The sequence below is a fragment of the Heliangelus exortis genome, chromosome 11 (genome assembly GCF_036169615.1).
Source record: "Heliangelus exortis chromosome 11, bHelExo1.hap1, whole genome shotgun sequence".
NCBI classification, from domain to species: Eukaryota; Metazoa; Chordata; class Aves; order Apodiformes; family Trochilidae; genus Heliangelus; species Heliangelus exortis.
This window is the reverse complement of record NC_092432.1, coordinates 16,114,875-16,139,134: the sequence shown is the minus strand read 5'-3', so window position 1 is coordinate 16,139,134 and position 24,260 is coordinate 16,114,875. Positions and strand designations below refer to the sequence as shown.

Genomic DNA, 24,260 nt, shown 5'->3' with positions numbered 1-24,260 from the left:
GGAACTGCCTATCCATCCCCAGCTCTGCAGATTTATTTTTGTTTAACATCACACCACTTTACCGTTTTTGAAAAATGACATCAAGATACATTAGATTAGCATAAAAGTATGTAGTATCTCTTCCCTAGGCATCAATATTTGGAAGAACTGCCGAGAAAAAGGCTGTGTGGGGAAGTTCTCATGGCAGACTGAAAGCAAGGTTAGTTTGGGTATTGTATATTGTAACATCTTAACTGGCCTGCTGGCACAGGTTTCACAAGGATAAAGGTACGCACAGATGTTGCAGACCTCAAACAGTATTCTGTGTGGCAGAAATGTTGTGTGTGAGCAATAAGATAAAAACCTTCACTGATTTTAATGAAGTTCACTATTAAAATACTTTCTTTCAGACCATTATCAGCCTTGTCCCAGTATATCATCATTTCAGCTCTTCAAGTTTTTAGCAAGTACTTTTCAGCCAGGCACCTTGATTTTGAACAAGGTGCTTAAAAATCTGTGGCTTTAAGTACCAAATTAGCCATATAAAATCTTTTACACCACAATCAGGATACTGTTCATAAGGAAGCATACTTTCAGCTGTGTGACATGGCACAGTTTCAATCTTACCTTTGTTAGAATTCCATCTTCTCGGTGGTTCTTCTGTAGGACATGCTGAAGTGCTAGCTGGATCTTCTGCTGGAGTTTTTCAATTTTTACTTTCTCCTGAAGCCATGAGCGATCTAAATATAAATGGAGTTAACACCTAGTCCTGCACACATCAATCACCATGCACTAGGAACTCCTAAATTTGTTACAGATACATCTTTCTTGTTTGCAACCCTTCTTCCACTTATATATTCTCATACAGAAAGTGAGTTTCACAATTATTAGGTTTTGGAGTGCATTTATTACATGCATTTAAAATTCCTTGTTAGAAGTCCCTAGCTAGAAGTATTCAACATATCTGAGTAACAATTACTACTGGTTTGCTAACAACGTCTGTAAAATTCAGGGTATTTACAAAATTAGGCTAAGATCTTTTTAGTGGGAAACGAATCACTTAAGGAACAAGTAGTTGGAGTGGATCTTCTTGCTAAGATCTACAGAGACATACAGGAAAATTAAAAGCAAATATTCAGCTATTTAAAAAAAAAAAAAGGCTTCTAAACTTCTAGCAGAAAAGTAGTATTAGCTGCTACATACTCTGTGTGGCAGAATTGTGGCTTACATGTTATGATACAGGGCTAACATCTTATCTGGCAAACAGCATGAGAATGTTTATGATGATCTCAGTAAGCCCACTGTTACTAACAGAATCCACCACCACCTCTCCTGAGTCCACTGTGCTGCAATCTAAACAGAGAGCATTTATTTCCTTGGGTGTTATTCCAGACACTGACTTTCTGCACTGGTATCTTGTTCCACCTGACCTATTAAGGCTTTCCAGAACATGGAGCACTGTGTTTATCTAGTGGTCATGGGTAGGGCAGACTCAGTCTGACTCTTGGGGTGACTCAGATGTGTCTGGCACTGTAACTCTCAGTGTACCCAGTTTCATGATGGGGACAGATACCTAAGCTACCTGAGTACCACTGCAGCACACTAGAGTGGCACCCCTTCCTAACAGCTCTGAGGGGACTGTTCATGTGCATGTCATGTGCTTGCTGTAATTCTGCTAGAACTGCAAACTCATGTACGTTGAAAGCTGGCTAAATAAATTCAGAGGCTACCTTCTGCCTGGCTCATCTACATTGAGCCAGTGGTCTCACTCACATGCATTTAAGCTTTTGCAAAGAAGCTGAGTCCTCATTGATTAGGATTTCCAACTTGACTAATTGACACTTAAATTCATATGTTCAAGGTGTTAATTAAAATAAAAATTTTAGTCAAAAAGGAGATGCTTAAAAGATGGTTATATTTCACACTACCTGATTGTCTTAATATTATCATTAAAAAGAATTAAAAATATAAATGACCTCTATCAAATAAACCTAGAGGAAACTTCTCTTACCTGCTGACATCAGAACAAATGCAGAGAACAAAGCTATCTCATCTTCTGTCAGGTGCATAGAACATAAACTTTTTCCAAATTCAAACACGAAACTAATGAAGTCTTCACAACCTGCCAAAAATACAGTACAGCTCATGCCACATTGTTTGAAACTACTACAGGGCTACACAGATGATTTATTGTGATGAAAGTGCAAAATAGATTTAAAGTACTTTGTGGGTGAATGGTCTTCTCCTTAAGGACTATGGAATGATGGTAGAGAGATGTCAATCATGCTTGAGCTGATTACCCCATTCCCACAAGACCCTGCCTCCCACACCCTGGCAGACAGTATTTTGAAAGTTTTGCACACTTAATCTTTACAACATTAGCTTCTTTTTTGGTAAATAAAGAAAAAAAACCAAGCCATTTCCAAACTGAAAACTGGTTTAACTTCGTTTCTGTTCAGAATTGTCACTGTGGAGTGGCACTTCAAAATGTGTACTTGAAAAGTAATTATTTTAATAGTACTGAGCTCACAGAAGAGGGAGGGGAGAGATGCATACAAGGTACGTGCTGCAGGAGCAAAGGGAGAAGCCAAGGTTTGAAAGCTTTTCATGCAGTAAAAGAACTCTGACTCCTTTCATCCATTTTCTTGCTCACACAGGTGTCAGTCAGGTTACTGCTGCTGTTACACATGCTGTTGTTACACACTGCACAGAAGTGGAGCCCTGCTTTGAAGGGGATTGCAGCCTAATGGAGAGGGCTCTCCTCTGCAAGGCTCAGCCCTAACCCAGTCTAGATTTCTGGGTGTAGTTGTTACCCAGATTAAGGTTTTGTTTCACTGGAACCTACATCTGAAACTGCTTTCTCTGAATTGTTTACACTCAGACCTTGTAGCTTGAAGTATTTTAGAACGGCAGAGAATACTTCAGGAATTGTAGAACACTCTCTGCTGCTTTATTTTCACTGCTGCCAGTGACCTCCCAAATCTATATGCACAAATCTATATGCTCTTCCCAGAGCTAATTTCCTTCTGAAATTAGCAAAAATATACAGGAAAAAAATATTTAAGTTACAAACTCTACATACAAAATCTGGGCTTCCATTGTTACAAATGTGTCCAAACTGCTCTACTGTGATCAAAGTGTTGAAAGCCAACACCAACAGTCCTTTACTGCCTGGAGTTAAGCTGTTTTAACTCCTGAAATCAGCCTGGCCTCAAACAAAGCCAGCATGACTGCCTACAAAATAAGCAGTTTGAGCTGTGGAACTCTTTTATTTGAATACGGTAGCCTCAGTTTTTCAGAACTGCTGTTCTCTTGGTTTCCACCTTATTTTATTCTAAGATACAAAAGTTGACATTTCCTTACCTAAGGACTTGAAAACCTCTGGGCTAGCATACTTGCCATCAAAGTAGACTGTGTTGTTCTGGGAGTCAAAGGCACGGCACATTCTGATGAACACAACCTCTAAAGACCCTAAAACAGAAACAATGTATGCTTGACTATTTGAGACTTCAGCTGCAAAGAGCAAGTGAGAATTTAAAAATGTCCTATGCTCTGCATTCAGTATCAATCAATGAGGGTAGTATGGTTCTGTGGTTTCACAGAGAACAATCTGATTTGCTGGTAGAATCAAAAGAATCCCCATAAAGCCCTCTAGAAGATTTTCTGAAGCAACTTAGTTTACGCTAATAATCTCTAGTAATTTTTATTAGAGTGATGAAGTCTCTGAAGTCAAAACAGCTCATTTAGATTTATGTTCCCAAAGCTTTAATAACTTTGTCCAGTATTCTACAACCTCTTGCATAGAATGATGTTCTTTTACCTTAAAAAAAGCTATCCACTATTTGTAAGCCAAAATTTAAAAAAATTAATCTTTTTTTTCCATCTTTACACACTCATTGCTTGCCCTGTTTATAACAAAATCTGAACACATTCTATCCAGAGTAACTAAGAAGGTACATAACTTCAAGACACAAACCATTTGTTAGGGTTTTCCCCTATTGTATTTTAAATTATCATTGTACAACATACATATATATATGCATACAATCACTGTATACATGTAACACCTTCCTCAGTCAAAACTACATAGGAGCAGACCTCAAAACTGACCCACATACCTGCTTTTAAAAGCACAATTTGATCGTTTTGACACAGTTCCATAAAGCCATCAATGCGTTTGGCAAATTCCACTACATACTGTATAGCTTCTGTTATTTTGACTGCGCATAACTGCCACATTACCTCCCTTTGCTGTTTGAGAGAGAAGAAAAAGGCAAAAATTACTAATCAGCGTTTGGAAAGCCTATTTTCATAAAGTAAAACTGAGCTGAGAAACAAAAGCGGAGTGAATTCTCTCCATCACTCCTGGCTACATTTTGCATTTAAGACAAGGGAAATTAATCTCCAAGCCAAAGGCTGGAGTGAATGAGTGACAATGCAAACACTTAATACCCCTTCATTTATGTCAGAAGAGGTCATTCCAGGTTGGAATTTTTTTTATTTCATAGGCCAGAAATGTCAAAATGTAATGATCCCAGTGATTCCCGTGGGAATTTTATGCACTGCATCAAGAGAAAATGCCAGATTACACTAACATTGCACAGTCACAGTTTTCCTATCAACTCCTGTGTTTTGCACCACGTCTAACTAGCTTGTCTCCATAAGGGTAGATATAAGGATATACATATGAAGATCATGTTGTTAACAACATAAATTAGAAAGCATGCAAGTAGTGTTTTTTTCATACACTGGTAGTAATTCAGGATGAAATTATGTCATGAGTGGACAAAATTATATTCCTAAAGGCTTATAGTTTTTTAATGGAAATGAAAAATATATTCCAAGAACAGTGTGCTTGTTTAGTACTTTCAAAAAGAGTTTTTCAGAAGTAGCCATTTGGTAGTAGTTTGTGGATAAAGAGGTATGGGAAATACAAACATGGTGCCCACTGGCAGCATGGCAGCACTGGGGCTGCTGGTAAAACCCAAACATCAAGTGCCAAGTGCAGAACAGACTGAGATTACAACCAGGCACAGAAGGCTGCAAATGTGACAGAGTTCTGTGTAAGCTCAAAACAAGACACACCATGTAAAATTAAAACACTTGGTGGCTTCAGGGTTTTCATGGTAGTTGACCTAGGAGATGACAAATTAAGAAGTGAAAATAACGTGCCATTTAGGACTGAAAAAAAAGTCTCTGTTTTCTTATCCCTGTTTATCTGTCACAGACAGATCTTAGGAGTGTGGCTTTACCTTTTCCTGTACCTGTAAAGAACACAAATGCAAAGGATGTCCTAATCATCTTGCTGCTTTTGACTGTAGTGGTTTGTTTTTTAAACACAGAAAAATATACATTCCTAATAGTAAACAGAAAGCAGTGAAAAAGTGAATGTTTCAGCGTGTTACGGAAATACCATGCTTTTAAAAAAACATGCCATAGTTTGGCTGGCTTTTATACCTTGTTCTGATAGTTCTCGATTTCTTCCTGCAGAAAAGTCTGCCATGTTATCTGCTGTAGCTCCTCTCTCAAGTACTGGCAAGTTTCCATGTGTGACTTGGAAATATTCTGTGCTAGATGCTCTAAAAGAAAGACCAGAAGTGACACAGGTTAAAAATGCAAAGCTGTACCCTCAGGCCCGAGCAAGCTGACATCTCCCAGTTACAACGAAGGGGGCGGAGAGAGGGTCAGCTGTTAGAAAAAAAAAAAATACTAAATTTCACATCTCCGTGAGTTTTACTTTATGCAAAAGCAGGTATAACGCCCGCCGCGGACAGGCAGAGCCCGAAACCCGCCAACCCGGTCCCGATGCCGGTCCCGGTGCCGCCGCTGGGGGGAGCGCGGGGAAAGGCGGCGGGGGGAGACCGGCTGAGGGTGGGGCAGGCAGGGGGGACACCGGCTGCGACTGGGGACAGGCGGGGGGGCTTCTCCGCTGTGGGTGCAGAGAAATCTCGCACGATCAAAAAGCTTGCAAAATAAATGGCAGGCTTGGTGAAACCGTAAGAGTGTTGAAAGCACTGCAGATTCAGCACGGTACTTTGAAACCTGGGCTGAAATTTATATTATTAAGTAGAGCCATAAGAAAAAATCCAAATGAGCAAGGTGATGGACCCCCTCATGTTAGGGTTCCAGAATCTCCGTGGAGACAGCTTTGCTGAATACAAAATAGTATATATCATGTATATACTGTGTATAGGGAACGTAACAGCACTGCCAGCCAGGCAGCAGATTTTCAAAAGCTAGATTCAGTTGTTTTATACAACAGAAGCTTTCTAATAAAGAAATACAGATTGTTACCACCTGTCTAGTTTTATGTCAAGCAGGACAGTATCACATGGAGCTGCCTGTGAGGGATAACAACCAAACCCAGCTCTTCACAAAGTGCAGTGCTGGACTAATTACTCTCTTTAGTATCATACTTGGTGCATTAGTAGCTTGATACAAGATACTACCTGAAAACTTCAGTGTACAGCTGAGGTAAAAATCAGATTATATCTGCTACCTGGGCAATCAATAATGCAGAACAGAAGGTAATTTATACTTTGGTTGTCATCATAGCTTTCATGTATCTCACAGCACTGGGTTTTTTTCTTACGAGTGTGTACTTAAAACATTTGCTCTCCCTAGCAGCAACTGACAGCATTGTACCTAGGGCCCTTGAAGGATACAGAAGGTGAAATATTACTTTGTTATTCACAGTCAGCCTCAGTTCTGTTTCCTCAGACTGTATTTCAGTACACACCTAAATACTTTCATTGAACAGCCACGCCTTTCTAAATTGAAACCTTAGTCTGGAAGACAAACATTCTTCAAACATTATTTGGTAACGTGAATGCTGGGCACCCAAATCAGCTCTGTAGGGTTTAAATGCAAGCACTATGTAAATAAAGGTAAGCAACATGACATAGCCTTTATCCTATTTTTTTGCAACCAGTTTTCAATTATCTGTAACTGAAGTTACTTGAACTCAAGCCAGACACAATACTTCAGCTGTCACATAAGTTACATTGATGAGAATTGCATTCTGCAGTACAAGACATTAGAAAGTAATCTTTCCTGTCCCTTCTTCTCCACAAATTTCTTGAAAGAACACACACTAAAATAAACCAAAATTTTCTGTCATATCTTGTCTCTAATTTAAAAAAGTTAGCAAAAAGAAAAATGTAACCTGGAATAGCTGATTTTTCAAACTATTTTTCAGTTTACATACTGGACTAATTAGCAAAAATGTTGCCTAAGCAAGCAAAATCTATTTTAAATGCCTGTCTACTTATATAAGTTAGCAGAATCTTGAAGTCACTTCTCTCATGCCCTGTTCCAGTTTGGTTATAACCAGTTCACACAGCATGCTCTAACGTGACTCTTAGTCGTTGAAAAGTGATAGGTATGGAATTCAGCCCTAAGCATAATCATTCAGGGAAGAGTTTGAAGTAAAACATGCTCATTATTGTGGTCATTACAAGGCTCTCAAGGAAATTTTCAAAACTTGACACATTCAAAAATTTTCTTAAATATCTGGGCTCTGATTCTTTTCCACTACTGGCAAGGAGAACAGCCCTCAGATTAGACTCCTGCTTCGGTTTTCTATTTCCCAGGTATAGAGCAGAAGAAAATCAGCCTCATCACTTTTATAATATGAGTTCTGAGGAACTAGAAAAAGATAAAATGTTCAAAAATAACCTGCAAATAAAGAAATATCCTGTCTGTTTACTTGGCAGTAAACATTAGCTTGATCAGTATTCAGAGAGTTCTATTAAAAGGACTGAAAACAAAAGCAACACCACTAGAGCTGCTCAGCCACAGGCTCCTGGGATCTTTAGTCCAGTTCTGTAAGGTGTTCACCACATACCCCACTTAGGGTGCTTTGCACTTTCCAGAAGAATGCCCATACATGCTCACAGCTGTACAGAAGCAGCGTTCTGGCTATCACCTGGCTATATGTATCACTTTAATCCAGAGGATACTATTAAGACAATTACAATGGAAGCTTTTCTCTCTCATTACCTAATTCTGCCATGGACACAGTTGGAGAGGTCTCCCCATTTGTAAAAGAACAATAAGGGAAGAAGCCCGATGCTGGTGTGTAGTCACATATTGGTTCTGGTTTGATTCCATTAATATCAAGACCCGACTGATCTGGAGAAGGCTGTATGTCTAAGTAGAAGCTGCTAACTGCAGAGTCTGCTTTGCTACCTTCAGGGGTATGCCCATCAATGTAATTACTGAGGTCATCGTGTAGCTCTGTTAACCCATTGGTGGTGATATTGTATGTTGGTGTTAGTGGTTCTGCCTCTCCTGGCTGCTGCTGATGATCGCGCTGCTGCTGCTGCATTCGATGTTTCTGCACCTCCGCATACAGACTGTCCCTCTGCTTTTTTGACATTCGACCAAACTTCACAGCTGAAACACAGACACACAGTATGTTACATTTCTACCAATCCACTACTGCATTTTAATTGGCTTTAAATCCTACACAAGGACACAGTATAAAAGACAAATCAGCAGGATGGGCAGACATAAGGGTCAGTTGTCATTTAAAGGCATCTGCAGCATCTGCTCTTTAAAGGCCGCTTAACATGATACTTAAATGGACCTTAGAAGTCACTGGTTTAGGTTCATTCATTAACTTTCCACTTCTATACCAAAAAGATCTTCTTTTTATGTACACCTATGTTGACAGATGCATCTCTTCAGCCTTCAAATCCTTCCTGGAAAGAAGCTAAACCAGAATGTGCTGGTCTGAGATGTCCAGCTTCTCCTAGTTGTATATTCACACTACAAACTGAACCCGGAGTTAGGTACAAACACGAGGTCCATCTCAAGGAGTACCAAATGCAGGCTTGATTGATACCAAGACCAAAGCACATGGGAAGAACCAAAGAGCCTCCTTTCAGTGCACCTTACTGTGACAAACAAAAATGTTTACTTAGTGAATTAATGTTAAAACTACCTGTACATGTGTGTATGTGCTCATGTGTACATTTAACTCTCCACAAAATTATTACTACTTTGAGAAGTATTAATGTTAAGCATAAGCTAGAAGTGACTGCTCTGCTGCTTCCAGGGAATTCCTAAGAACATCCATAATGTGATTTCTGGGACCTGTGTCAGCTGTGAAAGCCTCATTTTTAGGAAAGTGACTACCATCTTGTAGTTTTCTACAGGAAAGCAAACACATCAGAGGGACTAGTCATTACCAAAAAAGAAAAATTTCCGTTTTTTTTTTTTTAGTTTCATGCCCATTAAAAAAAATTAAGACAGTGTAAATCAAGATGGAAATGCAATCTGAAAACCAGCTGCAGAGTCAGGCCCCATGCACACGAAGTAATGCACATGTATTTGTAGAACATGCAGCAGTGCTGTCACTATGGCAAGGAAAAAGACTCTGTCAGCTCTTCCAGTTGAGTAAGTGGTGGCAGCCTCATTACATTCACGGGGGAGGTGTGCAAGTATCGGCTGCAAATCCAGTTCTAATTGAGTTACATAAGCTGCCACTTTACAGAGGTGGGTTTTTGTCATTATACATGGTGTAATTTTGAGCTTAATATTACCAGCACTAGCACACATCTTCTTGACAATTCTATCTTGAAAAAAACCATTGCGCTATTTTCTCTTTGCATTTTTTCCATTACTCATTATATGCACATTTAGCTCTCTGTACTGTGAAACAGTTCTGATCTGTACCGATCGGGCAACCAGTGTTGCTTGCAACTACATCACTTAAACTGCAATGAACACACAAAGTATTAACATTAGACTAAAAATCTCATCTTCAAGAAGTGATCAGAGGCAAGGCTGGGACCTAAAGTAGACAAGTAAGAAAAAGAAGAAATCCAAGAACTTTATTTATGCTCCTATTTATATATATTTCTCTGAATATATTGCAACATATGAAAACCATTTGATTGGAACTATCAGCCCAATGCACAACTAGCTCTCAAATCCTGCATTAGTTGAACACAGTGTATATTAAAACATAAAGTTTGCAAATGATGTGTTAGCAGAACTCACCATCTCGAGACATCCCCACAGCAAGGCATTTCTGTAATCGACAGTGTTGGCAGCGGTTTCTACTGGTTCGGTCAATCAAACAGTTCTTCTGACGAGGACAGGAGTATGTAGCGTTGCTTTGCTGACTCCTTCTGAAAAAACCCTGCAATTGAATTGCAAAATACAAGAAGCTGTTACCTGACAGAGAAAATAAAGGCTCTGGAAGGTGCCAAACCTAACAGAAAATGAAGTTTGAGTGCACTACAATCAACTAAAGGAAGAGGTTTGTCTATTTTTCTCTCCTAGAAAAAAAATCCAGTAACGAGAAGGAAATGGAAATAGTTCATTAGGAAGTGTTATGACACATAAAGGAATTACACATCTTTCCAATGATTTTCACAGGCCCCATATTAAATACAGTACACCAGCTCTTTCCAAATGAGATAAAACTAATTATAGACCTCGATTTCCTTGACTTCCTATCTTTCCTGGGTCAGCATAGATCTCCAAACTGGGGAGGACTCAACAGCTGCTACCCAGTTCTGCTCTTTGGAGATGACAGTGGCAGGCTGGTGTTCAGCCTCACCAGCGTTTGCATGTGTTTAAAAACACAGAGCATGATGGTGAGCAGTTTCTTCTACTAAGAAACATATTTTAAAAGATTTTTTGCCTCAGCTGGCAACTGAGGTTTTGTTCAGCTCAGTGTTGGATTTAGATTTCTAAGCAGAAAAGCTGAAACAGATTTTATGTATCACATCCTTCTTGAGTCAACTGCAATGGGTAAACACCCATCTCCAAACAAAGCCAGCACTGGAGGGTTACCCAGTAGTTACAGCTCAGTTCTCTCCATCAGATTGGTGTTTGTTATTAACCACTATGCCAGCTGTCTGCTTTGAAGTCCATTTCATCTTTTTACCACAGACTCTCCAAACATAAGCTGGTGCGTGTGTAATACCTACTTCACAAGGATTCTGCAAAGATGTAGTCATTCTAAAGAGGCATTTGGGATTGGTGAGCACAGTATTTTAGTTTTATGTTGCCAGTTAATGGATTAATTACAGCACTGCAAGGAAAATACTTCCTCAGAAAGGCTGGGTACTTTTTAATTAAAGATGGACTTTAAACAATTTCTTTACTTATTTGAAGGCCACACTCTTTTGGGACACAGACTTTGTCCAGACATAGCAAGGACTTCTGCATGACAACTAAGAGACTTCCTAGCAAACATCCTGCAGACATAAACACAACACAACACTGAGATCAAACCTCCTGCTCTCATCTTATGAGAAGGGCATCAGCCTTTTTGATTATGCTCCTTTAATTCTGTGAATCTCTGATTTTATTAGAGCTTTAATGGAGGAAACACAAAATATAAAAAATTAATGAAACTGAAGATGGTCCAGGTGAATTTTCCTGTACATTGTTTCTCACTCTTTTATTCAAGTCTTTGTTTCTGTGTGATGGAACTTCAGTATTTGTCAATAGGAAGATGATCATCACCGAGACTCGAAGTATTGCACATATTGAGCTCTGATTTAGTGTATTTCCCCTAAAGAAAAACTGAAATATCATGTACATTTCTACCATTCCAACATCGTGACTGATCCATCTGGAGGCACAAACTCTTAGATAAGTAGATAGCTTAAATTCCAGTTCCCTCAGCACCCTGAGTAGTGCCTGTCACTCCAGGGCAGGTACACATGCACGTGCAATGTGATTCACCAGAGAAATAGGATTAGGTATCGACTCAACACGTGACTTTGCTGATGAAGGCTCTGCATCTCCATGTTATCAGTCCCTTCTCATTTAACAGTTGCACTGAAGGACATGCTCACAAATGAACAGTATGAAATCTTCTGCCACTGCTGTGATCCTGAAAGTCAGATTAATCAATGTGTAAAATGAACCTGGCCCAATAACCTCAAAGATCTATGTTTTCCTTCAGCTGAGACATACATATATTGAGTCTGTATTGCCAGTCTGGCATATTTTTTCTTTATAAAGAATAGTTTTGTCAAGCTGAAGATTATTTTTAGTACCACAATGGAGAAAATACGGGCTTTTTGCTTTTCCAGATCTTCCCTAGAGACACAGCTGCTCAATATATTTTAGTGTACAATATATCAGCTAAGTTACAGCTTGAAGCTAAATTTTCAATAGAGCAGAAATGCCTGAAACAGGGGCCTTTAAAAGCATTTGTGCTTTACAAACCACAGATGTAGTAGAGTGCTTTTAAAAACAAACTGTACAATGTTATGTGGCTATGTTGAAAACATAAGCGGTATCTAAAGCACAAAACCCTTTGCCTTAGAATTTGGAAATTAATCTAAACTTGTGCAAAGCTCAGAAATAGACATATCTGAGATGTGGCACTGAATTAGCAGTGAAGTTAAACAGTTTTTTACTTTCAGTGTTCTTCCATATTGTAATTTATTTGTGTGTTTTCTAATATTTTGATCATCCTTGGGCTCTCACATCATTGTAAGACGTGTGGAAGCCCCTGTTACAGGAGTCTTCTGTAAGTAAACATAGTTTCTCCCTAGATTTCCCCCCCTTTATTAGGAGAAGGAGACATGCTATATTCTGTTGTTCTATTTCCTTGCTTTTGCCAGAGGCACTGAGCTAGCTATAATTTTTCCACCAGGAAGGAGGTAGATGCATGCACAGAACACGTGTGTACACTCAAGCATTATGCAAACCAGCCCAGGTCACACGCTCTTACTGCATCCCATCCATTATTACACACTCAGAGTATTGCCTCATGGGCAGTGGACCCCTCTTGATTACACACATGAACAAAACCACTGCTGCACTAAAAACCATCCCCATGTCCCACCACTGAACCCAGGTCTCTGGTGGCGAGTGTGTGAAGCCCTGCCTCCTTCTGGATGGTCCAGCTGGTTCTGATGAGGTATCATTGAGCTCTGTACGTCTGCCTTTTTTAGATGGATATATTAGTGCCAGAAGAAGAGCAGAGCAGATTACAAGCCATAGCTTCATCTCTGTATTTCAGAGTTCTATTTATATACAACACAATATATGGTTTTTCATATGCTGCCAAGAAATCTAGTTTGGGAAAAAAGGGCACAAGGACTTTTCATCTGCAACTCAGTCTGAGTAACAACTTGTTAAAGAAGGAACTTTGAAATGTAAATAGCAGTTTTCACCAAGTCTATTAATAGCTTTGACAGCTTCCCTGCTCAGTAGCTCGGTGTTACAGACATTTGTGCCTAAGCTTGCTCCTTAGCAGGGGAAAAGCCAGTTGTGCTTCCCTGATATCCCAAATGGCCCAGCACAGGCTCCTGCTCCACAGGCTGAAATGCTGATCTCATGTTTGGTCTTTTGACAAATTTTCATTTAATGAATTGATTCCTACAGTTCATTAACATACCCACTTCCACTTCTGTATACACATATGTCTTAATTAGCTGCTCATTGGCTGTTTAATTACAAGAAAACAGCTGACAGCTGCCTTGCTGCATCCTAATGGCAGACGTTTTGGAATGACTGTATGCAAGCCTGTGACAACAAAGGCTTATTCATAATCCCATGATTTATGGCTAATTCTTAAAGACTTCCACGTATCATTAAGTTTTGCAATATTCTGAGCAATTAACAATTAGTTGGGGGGGGGAGCATTCTTTTACTGTTTTCTAAAGCGAAGTACTGCCTATTTTCTTCAAAGAAACATCAGGAAAATAGTTATATGAAAAATGGGTGAACATTCAAATTGGATTTTTAACCCTCTTACGTTAATGAGCGCATATTTTAGTTGCAAAGGGTGCTGCGACAATACTGTAAAATGTCTTTGTTAATAAAGTATCTGGTAACATTATAGTACCACCAAGACTGAAGAAAAAGTGTTCAGTTTTACATATGTAATCCAGACAGGAGTGAGACTGCGTTTATCTGGTTATGCAAGGCTTCTGACTACCCTTTCTGTAACATGGCTCAGCGCTTCTCAGCATGTTTTTCTTGAGGTTGGGTAGGCAAAATATTCAAACCAAAAACTTCCAAAGCATGATTTTGGGGTAAATATATTTGCAATGCTAATATGACACTCCACGTTCAACAGAGTAATGAAAAATTGTTTAGTAAAGAAAGTGAATGAATGAAATCAATGGAGCAAAGCAATGCAAGATGGAAAGTGACAAAACACCTGGCATTCTGTGGAGTAACAACCCGATTTGTTTGCTGTTACAATGAACAAGACTATCTTAGTTCTTAAAAGACAAAAGAGATTAAACTAGTACCTATAAACCTTTGAAAAAAACCAGAAGTGCCCAGAAATGGTTCTGTGAGACTGACTGCATGCAGTCAAGTATAGAGAGGGATCCCACAAATGCATTTGTGGGTCACCTGGGTATAAACTGACGCTGTTGACCGCAGAAGCAAGTAACTGCATCTGCAAATTAAAAGATATAGTCCATTAAAACCAACTTCATTTCAAACTGTAAGTGTCCATATGGCCTTCTGAAGCATTCAGGTATTTTCTGACAGTGCTGAACTGGATTCAGCTTTCAGCTAAGAGAAGAGAAAAGAAAAAAACATACAGAGCATATGGTTGTTAGCAGATTCCCACACCTAATGGCTGAAAAAGTGCCCCATATAAATACTAGTTTTTTCAGTAGTGCTACTACAATATTTCCAATCTTAGAATACATTTTTATTTCTTAGTTGTGGTACAGTTTTTGTGTTATTCTTCATCCATGCTTCTGAGTAAAAGTCTTATATAATTAATGTTATTTCTCCTTTTTCTCCATTATATGTTGTACACTGGGTATATCAGGAATAGTCTGACAGAAGACCTCTCTCATAAGTAAACTAAAAAAATAAGCCACAGGTGCCCTCCTAGATAAAGTAAAAAAAAGGCCTGGCTAAAAAATGAAGAGGGAGGAAAGAGAGGTGTTAAATTTTAATTCTGAAAGGCAGATTCAAATTCACCCAAATACGTTGATGAGTTGCAAGTACTCAGTGATGTTTGTGCAAATAACTTCATAAAACCAACCAGTAACATCATAACAAGGTATGAAATAAAACTCCAGCAGCATTTAATTACGTATCTTCAATTCTAGTTATATGAAACACAACATAAGAACAAAAACTGGTCAGAAAACTCAGTTATGTGAAGTGCAAAGGTCAGACCTGTAGGAGTGCAGCAGGATTAATGACAATTTCACAAGAGCTTTTCTGTGGTTTCATACATGATACAGATGAGTACTGCAAAATAGGTCTTTACAACTAATAACTTCACTTTAGATTTTAAATCAAGTTGATTTGGGGCAGTAATTAGTATTTACACTGTACCATTTAAGTTACCATTACTATTAAGTAACATTAAACTTCACACCAAACTGGAGCTAAAAACAGGAAGAAGAAAACATCCCACACTTGGCTGCTGTGGATCATTCCTGACAGGCCTGGCTTGAGAGGGCAGCAGCACATCTGTTCACTTCTGATGGCTGAGGCCCTGATCCTGCCATCTGATGCACACGGATGGGTTTGCAGCACCTGGGCAGAACTTCACAGACTTCTCTGAGACTGTTGGTGCAGAACATTGGCTCCAGGAATCAAGAGTGCAGGACTAGGAACTTAGGTTTTCATGGCAAAGTACTTTTCACAAAGAAAGGTGCAGCATAACACAGAGAGCAAGGGAAGCATGCTCAAACCTGCACAGATCATAGCCACAGAAAAGCTGGGGGAAAAAACATACCAGTGCACACCTGGCTCATCTGGCAGAAGCCAAGCTGTGCCAACCTTTGCACCAGCCAAAATAGTTCTGTTGGGTGAGACTTTGTTGACATTACTGTGGAAGAGCAGAGCACAAACAAAATCCATCTGCTACAGCAGGGCAGTTTTCATGCTGTCCAGGCCCTAATCATTTAAACTCTTTGTCACTACCTGCAGGTCATCTAGGCTCTGGCACTAAAGCATAGTATCAGCTATTTCTCTCCTGAGAGGGCAGTAACAGGAATGATTGCATTGCAAGGGACAGGCACTGCTTCCAGGAAGACCTGAGCGTGCTTAACACTAGTAGCATGTGCTAGTTGTGCAACATCATTTTACATGACAGATTTGTAACTGCAGCAGATTACAAAAGAAAATTGAGAGGTAAGAGAGTTTTGTCATATTTGAACACAGTTTCTTTGCAATTTAAAAAGCAAAAATGAAGAGGGAGATTCAAGAATGCCCCAAATTCCCTCTCCAGTGAATCCACAGAACAGATTCTTTGTGGCATGCTAAAAGCAGATCATCTTTCTGTACCTCTTCTGCTTATTCACAGAGAGACAGTTTAAGGCAGATGTTAGAAAACTGCAAAATTTTTGAAGCTTGTTCTGAAATCTCTGTGTGTCACAAAAATCCCTGTTTAAAACCCAAATAATCAGAAAACAAACTGATCTCATATTCTTTGGAGTCCACCGATCCACCTTTGGTGCAATGCTTGCTCTTTAAAAGAGTAAGGGAAATAATAACTATCAAAAGGCTAAATGCTGTCTAAAGACTTAATGTTTTAGAAGCTTACCTTGCAGCCTTCACATGTAATGACACCATAATGGATTCCTGATGATTTGTCTCCACAGATCTTGCATGGAATAATTTCAATTTGAGCTGCAACAGAAGCACGCAGCCAGTTAATTACATTTTCTTTTAAACACCTTATAAAAGCATTCCCTGATCAGCATTTGTACAGTGAAAACTAATAACCTGCTAAACATTATACTGCATTAACTATTCATTGCTGAACTGCAAGGGTCCCCTAGAGCTTTGGACTAAATTATGGCTGCTCGTTATATAATAGCTTTTGGGTTATTAAAATGGGTCATTTGAGAAGGTGTTTAAGAAACCACAAGAAGGCTAGAATCAGCATTTCAAAGCCAAAAACAAGAGTTCACATTTTGGCCAAAGAGCTACGACAACACTAAAATGGTTTATCCCAATCCTGCTCCTCTGAGAACATAAAGAGTAATTTTGAAGTTTGTACTGTTTGAAATGAAAGCAACACCTTTACCAGAGAGTTACCATCACGCCATGTTCATGATGGTCAACATCACCACCACCAGTTCACATGACTGCCCAGTGGAAATAATAAGTAACAAGGTGAAGAGCAACTACATTTTACACAAGAAATCCAGAATTCACGAATTTGAATCAAAAGGGAGTTACCAGTACAAATTTGTGTCTTAGCTACCACAGAACAAACGAGGGAGGAAAAGACAGCAGTATTCTCATCAGTTTACAAAACCCAAAGGAGCTGGCACAGTCTGGAAAATGCCAGAGATACGTGATAGAGAAGTCCTGACTTTTTGTATTGAACTTCACATATACAAAACATAACTACTGAATTCAGTTTAGTGTGTGATAAAACTCTATGTGTCTCTACACCACAGCAACTTCCCACCTGGGCACACGGATTAGAGAAAGGATTCCTGCTTGCTCAGGATACCTCTTCACCTGCCAGCAGGTTTTGTTGGACAGGACCATGCTAAGACAGCGCCTCGCGGTACTGAGCCCAGCAGTCCCCGTTCTACATTTGCTTGCACATGCTCACAGAAGCCCAGACTGTATCTAGTAGGTAGATAGCAAAAAAGTCCCAAGCAAGCCCCTTCCTTGCCCAGTGTTGTTAGGATCAGGCTACATCAGTTTTCCTGAACTGGCTTAGTCTGTCAGGAGTACACATGCAACTCCTGCCGTGATATATTAAAAATCAGCAGTGGTGATCCCAAGATGCATGACTGCTTCAAGTTTCTGACAATCCAGTCTGTGACAACATGCAAGACTGCACCTAGTACTGTCTTTTAAAGCAGTAGCTTAACTTCAGGTGTATTCTTAACACTGTTTTCAAAAAGCATGTCCATCTACAAACACTTCATTTTCTGTGCCATAAATCCCTAACTGATGGCTTATTAAATGAGAGTCATCTCCCAGTGCTACTGTGTGCTGTTTCCTTGCAGCCCAACCATCATAGCTCAGGATCAGGCCAAAAGTGTAAATATAAACTGGAAGACCAGACTGACTGCTCAAATGCTCCTTTAAACTATTCTCCAGGCAACAACAAATGCAGTGATCAGAACAGCTGAGTAGTACCCAAATAGTATCTGTTTGCTCCCAGGAACCTAACAGCAGCTCAAACATCCTGCTGAGGAAAGCAGAGCCAAACAGCTACAGGACTACACTGCTGTTTTCCTGACAGCTTTGTATCAGCAGCTTTCAAAATATTTTCATGCATCTGCTTCCATCATAAGGAACTTTGCATTCTGGACCTTTAATCGCCCACCCTCCCTGCAGTAACAAAACAACACACTGAAATTAAAAGATCTGTTTAGGACACTTAAGAAAGGATATGCTTTTTCCCTGAAGTCCTGCAAAAAGTATTTAAATTCCACTTTGCTCTCAGCTAACACATTAAACACAACGGAGCAGGAAGTGAACTAATAAAAGGGAAAGATAAATAGTGTACTATTTTACTAATGTGTTAGATTAATTATTAGTAGGGCATCGTATGTTTACAAACAAAACTTCCAGCAGGAAGGGTAACATAAACCCACTTCACAACAACAAACTGAACACCAGGCTGAAATTCACAGAAACTCCAACAGAAACTCCAATTTGTCTGATGTGCAGTTCGAATTCAGAGAGCAATCCTGTGGGCAAATTCCAGAACAGACTGACTCCCAGTTGTGCCTTTTCAAAATGCGATTATTTTTCCACTCTAGTGCAGTGAATCAGCAGCCTTCTCCAACTCCATTGACAGAGCAGTGACAAGGCTTATCTCAGCAGCTACATGGCAATGTATTTTGTACATTTCACTTTTATATACATAATTACTGCCTTATTTGGAATAGGTATGATATAATTGGATTTTGTTTATCTACAATCTCCAGCACATGAGTTAAATCACCCATGGAGCCTGTCTATTTGATCCCTATTTCTAAGCAACAGGACATTTGCAGTGTTTCTGGAGCAATGTAACATGCCTTCAAAGCAATGGCCTAAAGCTGGGTTATTAACAGTCTAAAAGGTGCCACAATTAGTCCCAAAAGCATTTTCCAGGGTGCTTTACTGTTAGAATAGAATCCCCACAGATTCATAGGCTCCAGCTGTGCCAGCATTTGCCGTATTAGCAGCAGCACCAAATCATGTATAATTTTAGAATTCCAGATTTCCTTCTATTTACTACACCTTCAAGGTACTTAACTTTCAATTAGGCACGCAGCATTTAAAACTTAACTTAGCATTTCACTCTGAGATACAGGGCAGTGGGATGAAACTGGGAAGAGTAAATCGCTTGAGGCTGCAGCAACCAATTGTATTACAAATTAATGCACGGAGAGGCATCAGATCAATTACTGATCCATGTGGTTGCTTTTGCAAAGCAGCTCACTGAAACAGAATCCCTGTCACAAGTTCATATACTTTCCATGGAGCACGAAAGGATGTTGATATTTTAAACTTATTGGATGCAAATGGCCTGGGCCAAGATTATGCATTTTTCTTATGACGGTGAAAATATTTTCCCCACTTTTAACTTTGACATGCAAATATGTACTTGCTAAAACCTTGTTCTTATGCAAACAAGGCAGGTGGGAAATATTTTTACATGTCAAGAATATGTTCTAACTTGGTTTCTCACATTCCCACAGTTACTTAAAGCTTCCTACTGTGCTCACATTAATTGTACCTGTTCTGTGCTTACACATATTTATATGGTGTATTTTCTAAGATTATATAAAATAGTCTAATTCATGCTTTAGACTAGAATTAGCCTAAATTACAGTTTACAATTTCTGTCTCCTGGGGTGGTGCTCAGGCTGATTCTGGTTCATGCATGAGCAAATTATTTCTTAAATATGAATTACAGAAAAAAAAAAATCAACTCTTGTGGTTGCTTAGAAACCGCCACAGATACCCAGGTGACAGATGTAGTTTGTATTCCCAGATTAAAGGCCTAAGAATCTTTCACACCCTGAAATAACAGTGCTCCAGAATATTACCAAGGATGTCCTGTGCCAAAGGCAGCAATAAATAGGAATAAAAGCCCAAACAAACCACAAGAGCAACAAACACAAGCTCAAGCACAGAGACCCACTGCAAGCATTGAACAAGTTGCTACAGAAACAGCTCCTGAGAAAGGAGTGACCATTAAGGGCTGGAGGTAGGAATCATCATGAAAGCAGTGATGAGACAAACTCGCCTCCATGTAGCTATTCCTATCACCGGAATGTCTGGATAATCTTCCTTCTGCTGCAAGATCACAGGATCTTCATTTCACAGAAGGAACATGGAGTGCAGACTCTTGGATGCACTCAACATCAGACACTGCAAGAACTTGAGCCCAACTATTACAGAGAAAAAAAACGTGTGCTTTCCCCCTTAACCTTTTTTCTTCCTCCATCCACTGTGTCTTCACTTGGCAATTGTCTGGCAAATAGTTCTGGAATTCTTCAAGTACAGGACCATCTCCACCCAATTCCTAGTGAACATGCTTCCTGAGACAGCACTGAACACTGTCTTTGGTTGGCAGCTGGCACAGACAAACATGGCTCATTCTCTGCAACCCCAGGTTTCACTTCTTTCCCCAAACCTGGAACAGTTTCACTGGGTTTGCCTGCCTTTTTCACACTCCCCTTTCCAACCAATCCATCTAGACAGCCTCTCCCTCACTGTTAATTCCTGCATGATGAAATGCTGCATTATTCCTTGTCTGGATTGAGCAGAAGAGGAGGAAAGAAATCTAATTCTGTGTTTGTAAGGAAACGCTCTGCACAAGCTCATCGTAATCTTTAGTTTCTTCCTTTCTGACTCCTCAGCACAGAGCCTGCAGAGCTAAGTAAAGCATGGGCAAACTTTTTGCCAGTTCAGCCATTTAAGTAGAAACACACAGGGAACATGTTACCAGTCCACCCCAAAGGATGCATTTTGCAAAAGAAAAAAATATTTTCCAAAGACAGTAGTTTCTTTCTTCCCCATTAGTATCTTTGAATTAAATGTTTGCTCCGTGTGAATAAATTCTCGAGATAGAGTAAGTTTTTTTCCATTCTTCCTCCCCTAAAACTATTATTTTAAAATTCTACATTCACACAGATGACTTTTCCAGCTCACAACAGATAAACCTCAGATTTGGTATCCTGGGATGGGCTCTTCAGTGGAAGCAAAAATTGGTCCCCATTCCTGCCTTGTAGCTCAAGTCAGCTAAGTGGATCTCACATATCTTAAGTTAGGTATTTAACTGAAATTAGTTGCTTCGTTTGCTTCAAGAAAGTGAGACGGAAAAAGGGAGAAGGGGAATGATTCATCTCATTCAAGACAAGCAAGATGAACTCCAAGTGGAGACGCCTCCTCTCCACTCACCAGAGAAGGAATTTAATGATACCTTAATCACAAGCCTAACTTTTAGAAAGTGAAAGTCAGGGGAATCCCACTGCCTCTTGCTGTTTCTGAAAAAAATTTAGCATTTTCTCCAAAGGAAAACCCGTGTAGGAGATGCTCCCTTCCTCTCTTGTGGTACACAGGGTCACAATCACCTGTGTACACTGGCACGATGGACTAGCACTTCTGTGGGCAACCCCATGACATCTCCCACCCTTCAGCTCTCGAGGCAGCAATAGCAAGAGATTCCAGGCATACGTGTTCCTTTTTCACTCAGTGAAGATGGACTGAAGCACACACTGGTTAGTCTGCCAGACTCCTCACTGTTTCTTGAAATCTTTCTGGGCACTGAGCATCCTTCTCCAGCCCAACGGCTCTGTGAGGAAAGCACCCTAAACAAAACTGCCAGCTGAGCTTGAGGACTTTCCTCAAGGCTAGATGTGGGGTAAATGCAACAGCAAGGGCTGCAGCTTGCCTCTCCTGGGTCTCAGGGTACTGCTTGAGAAGTTAACCTTTCTTTGATTGCAAGACAGGTTTAAATTACTTGTCCTGAATGTGGCTGGCCTGTTCTCTCAATTTGCAGGGAATTGCATGTACAATTCTGCAGCTAATGCAGAAGGGCTTAAAAATAAATATGATACAGACACAAACTGGGCTAACCTGCTTCTAAAGGGATGCAGTTTGTGCCAGACATGACTGCTAGGGTTCTTTGTAAGTATATTGATTAAATTAGGAGGCATACATATTCACTGACATATTCATACATATTCATTGACTCAAACAAGGGTACTGCATGTAATGTGGTATTTAAAGCAACATAATATCTGATCGCAAACTGAATTAACAAGGAATGATTTTACTATATAATATTCTAATCTTCCTGCATTTTCAGCTTCATTACCTAAATAATTTGCTGTCATGTACCCTAAGTAATTTGAGCTGGCTGCAAATGACTTGCCTCGGAACACCTGCAGCTCACAAACACTGCAGTTCGACTGAGCTGAAAGCCAGGGGCAGCACAGCTCTGCCCATGCCATTAGCACACTACATTAAGTGACCATCTGTCCACTCACATATACTAAAATACTTAAAACCCCGTGTACTTTTAAGGGTGAAGGCTGGTTGGAAGAGCTCTGAAGCATTTCTAGAACACGCAGTATTTTGACCAACAGCTGAGGGACTGCACCTCCCCAGTCCTTGCACCAAGGTTTGTTTATTTTGTTTACAGTCCCCACCATAGCTGCATCCTGGCCAGAAGCAGGCTCGCTGGAGACTGCAGTGCTACAGCTAGTAACAAGTAGCTCCCAAGGAGAGATAACAGCCTGGTATTCCACAGGTTTTTGTCTCATGGCTGCATTTCCTGGGGCCAGTAAGGCTGAAATTGCAGCAGAAGCCATCCCAGCAAGTGGGGCATTCCTTGCATCTCCCTTTTCCTTTACAGCTTCTCTTCTCTCTCTAGCTGAGCTCAGGCTGTGCAGCATTCCTCAGTGGAGGAGTAGTTGGGGATCCTTCTGGGTACATTTTTCAGTTTTCATGAAACATGTAGGAACACATGTTAGGGACTGCTGATGCTCTTGAGCTTGGCTGAAATGGTTTTGGAAATGTGGAGGATTGGGATGATAGGCAGAAAACCAGACAAACACAAACAACCTCTCCAAGACTTGTTTCCTTAGGAAATCACACTAGTAATAAAATAAAATAAATACTGAGGTTATCCTGGTACAAATCCTTTGAAGTCTGTGGGTGTGATGGGTGGAGTAGAAACGAACATGGCCACCAAAGTATTAATTAAAAGTAAAGTATGAGCAACACCTCAAACACATAAGGCAGAAATGCTGCAATGCCAAGACTAGATGTTTGGGCCTGAACACAGCTGGATCCCTCTTAGTAGGTCACTTGATCCTGTGCAGCATTCCATAATGAGAAAAACATTCAGCCTCCAAGAGTACTAAAGGAGATGCACGATAAACAGTACGGAACTACTAGGAATAAATCTAAATTCTTTCAACCTCAGTAACTGATTTGGACCCAAAGGGAACTGTGCAGTAAGAGCTCATATTCTCATGCCAGGATCACTGTTTTACTTTAAGCCAAGAAATTTTACTTACACAAACTTTAAAGAACTAAAGCTTGGCTGTTACATGAAGCACTGGCTTCAGCATAGACACTTGACTGCCTAATGACAAAAAGATATATGGAAAATGGCTCTGGATTCTCTAACAGGCAAAACTTTCTGTGAATTGCTTGTGCTAAGGTCTCTTGCATAGTTTTGATATTATATTGAAACAGGAAATTGTGAAAAACCCTAATGGATCATTGTAATATAAATTCTTACTAAGCAAAATTAAAAGTAGACAAATCCCAACACAAATAAACTAGGACTTCTGCAAGTGTTTTGTAGCACAAAGAAGTAAAAAACTGATTTAGGTTTTCAGAGGAACTTTTATGTTTGCTCCCTCTCAGTCATGTGTGCAACACTAAGTTTCCTGATCCACAGCACTCTTATCTCTCTTTACTGTCTTGCCTTTATACATCCAGAAATATTCTCATCTTTTTTTTTGATCCAGCAATGCAACACTGTATCACCAAGCAACTCAAGACATATTTTCCTTGTAAGTTTGAGGAAAAAAGGATTAACAATCTAGCTTGCAACTGAAAACTAGATTGTTTGATTTCCCTTGTTGAAGGAATGACAGGTAGAGGCAGCTCTAGTCCCATTATGAAACCATACCACAGACCAAACTGTAACACCAAACAACTGAACTACAAGCCCGGGCCCAAAATAATCAGGACTGCCACATCCGGATGGGTTCAGTTGCCCAGGAGCACACACACTGCTCTCAAGAAGCTCTTGAGAGAATCAATCTTTCATTACTTCCCAGGGCACACAACTAACATCTCCCCTGTTTATGAAGTCCAGGGAATTC

The 24,260-nt window shown here is 39.9% G+C and overlaps 1 protein-coding gene across 4 annotated transcripts in view; it reads right to left on the bottom strand.

Annotated features, from left to right (window-relative positions):
• The window catches only part of RORA (RAR related orphan receptor A), a 349,216-nt gene that overhangs the window by 10,977 nt on the left and 313,979 nt on the right, over window positions 1–24,260 (bottom strand). For 2 of the 4 annotated variants that reach the window (XM_071754913.1, XM_071754915.1), the window contains 8 exons: window positions 16,490–16,575; window positions 9,988–10,129; window positions 7,981–8,376; window positions 5,437–5,558; window positions 4,098–4,230; window positions 3,343–3,450; window positions 1,991–2,101; window positions 607–719 (listed from right to left, as the gene is read on the bottom strand). In XM_071754913.1, coding sequence (XP_071611014.1) covers window positions 607–719; window positions 1,991–2,101; window positions 3,343–3,450; window positions 4,098–4,230; window positions 5,437–5,558; window positions 7,981–8,376; window positions 9,988–10,129; window positions 16,490–16,575 — 1,211 coding nt within the window. The remainder of the gene's footprint in view (window positions 1–606; window positions 720–1,990; window positions 2,102–3,342; window positions 3,451–4,097; window positions 4,231–5,436; window positions 5,559–7,980; window positions 8,377–9,987; window positions 10,130–16,489; window positions 16,576–24,260) is intronic. The other 2 variants (XM_071754914.1, XM_071754916.1) reach the window with 1 other exon arrangement.